The sequence below is a fragment of the Schistosoma mansoni genome (genome assembly GCF_000237925.1).
Source record: "Schistosoma mansoni, WGS project CABG00000000 data, supercontig 0995, strain Puerto Rico, whole genome shotgun sequence".
Classification (NCBI taxonomy): Eukaryota; Metazoa; Platyhelminthes; class Trematoda; order Strigeidida; family Schistosomatidae; genus Schistosoma; species Schistosoma mansoni.
In genome coordinates, this window is record NW_017386511.1 from 3,522 (window position 1) to 5,117 (window position 1,596).

Below are 1,596 nucleotides of genomic sequence, written 5' to 3' on the forward strand. Positions count from 1 at the left end.
ACTATCATGCACAAATGTACAAATTACTCAAAGTTACAGGCAAATAATAACAAAAGTCAAACATACGGAGTAGTCATTTCGATTAAAGTGATTCGTCTGCCCAAAAATGAGAATGATATAAAGTGTGCGTTCTGGTCACTACATCATTGCTGAATCAAATAATAGCTTCGAAATATCATTTTATTATAGTTGTTTTTCGGATGTTATTCATCCTGGAACTCGAAAATGGAATATGCAAATAGTTTGTTTAGTTCGGGTTGCAGTTATCTGAAAATGAAACCACTTGATACTGGGAATGAAAGCTGAGCCATGAACAATTGATCCGACAACGGTTTACGGCACACACGTCCTGTCGCTTTGTTTATTAGACGTTTATGTTTGTGATGCCGTCTTCGAAAATTTTAAAACAGAGACGAAGCAGAGGATATTGATGGTCGTTTATATGGGGTGGTTTGTTTTAAACGTTAATGGGTATTTCACCGGGATATATATAGCTCTCATAAGTATTCGCGCAGAGTTAACGTAATTTTTTCTTGATGTCATCTTACTACGATAACGACTTGGTCGGTTATTACGACGACAGTGGTGTTTTTAAACCCTGGATGAATTCAGACTACCGCTATTCATATAGGGATTCACGACAAATAAGTGTAAGTTTATCGTGTAAATTAGATGCAATTTATGACTAAAGTTTTCTTTCATAGGACTAGTTTTTGCACTTAACAACTTTAAGTGTTTACGATATTTGACTTTAAGGTAGAGTTATTGGATTCTTTTCTTTATTAGAGGTAAAAATGTTGATCGTCTTAGTAATCGTAACTTTTATGATTAGAAATGTTTTCCAAAAAATTAGGATAAAGGTATTAGATATGTAGATATTAAGGTAACTTTGTCTCAAAGAACGTTTTTACTTTCAGATCAGGGTATCCTGATCACTGTTTCTGGTCGAAATTTGTCTTCAGATGGAGAAAGCTGTTTGGAAAGAACTAAGTCAGTTAGCCACAGCGCATACATTTTGCCAGACTTTCATAGTGTATTACCAAGGTGAGCCAAACTTACTGGAATGAATGGTAGATCGATAGGAACAACTTAGTATCAATGACAACGGGTAATTCTAAATATTTGAGAATATAATTCGATAGGAAAGGGTAGGAAGGTATGTAACAAGGAATACTTGAAATGAAGGTTTGAAGCGGTGTATGTACTGAGCCCCTCTGCTCTCTATTATCTAACATTTCCAACCAATGAATAGTATGTATACGCCACTATGGCACGGATTAACACTCAGTGACTCCATGGACTGAAACCACGTTTTAGTTTAGCCAGTTTTGGATTATCTTCAACCAACTTTTGTGCCAAAAGATATTGCCCGTTGATGTGAAAGGTGTTCATGTGTACATAAAACACATCTTAATTACACCAATCTATGAAGATCTACTGCATTATTAACCAACTCGACATTCGCCTAACTTTTTATTTCTAACATCAATTTTGTCCACTCAGTCGTTCAACCTTGTACGCGCAATATTTTGCAGACAATTTTGTCCAGGAAAATGCAGCCTGAAAATGTCTTTCACTGTCTTAGACCAGATTTCA

The 1,596-nt window shown here is 35.6% G+C and overlaps 1 protein-coding gene across 1 annotated transcript; it reads right to left on the minus strand.

Annotated features, from left to right (window-relative positions):
• Positions 1-1,055: 1,055 nt before the first annotated feature.
• Positions 1,056-1,235, minus strand: Smp_205970 (unnamed protein product; the record flags this gene model as incomplete). Its single annotated transcript, XM_018793487.1, has 1 exon — positions 1,056-1,235. One exon carries the CDS (start codon positions 1,233-1,235, stop codon positions 1,056-1,058), a length of 180 nt encoding a protein of 59 aa, XP_018644795.1.
• Positions 1,236-1,596: the final 361 nt, after the last annotated feature.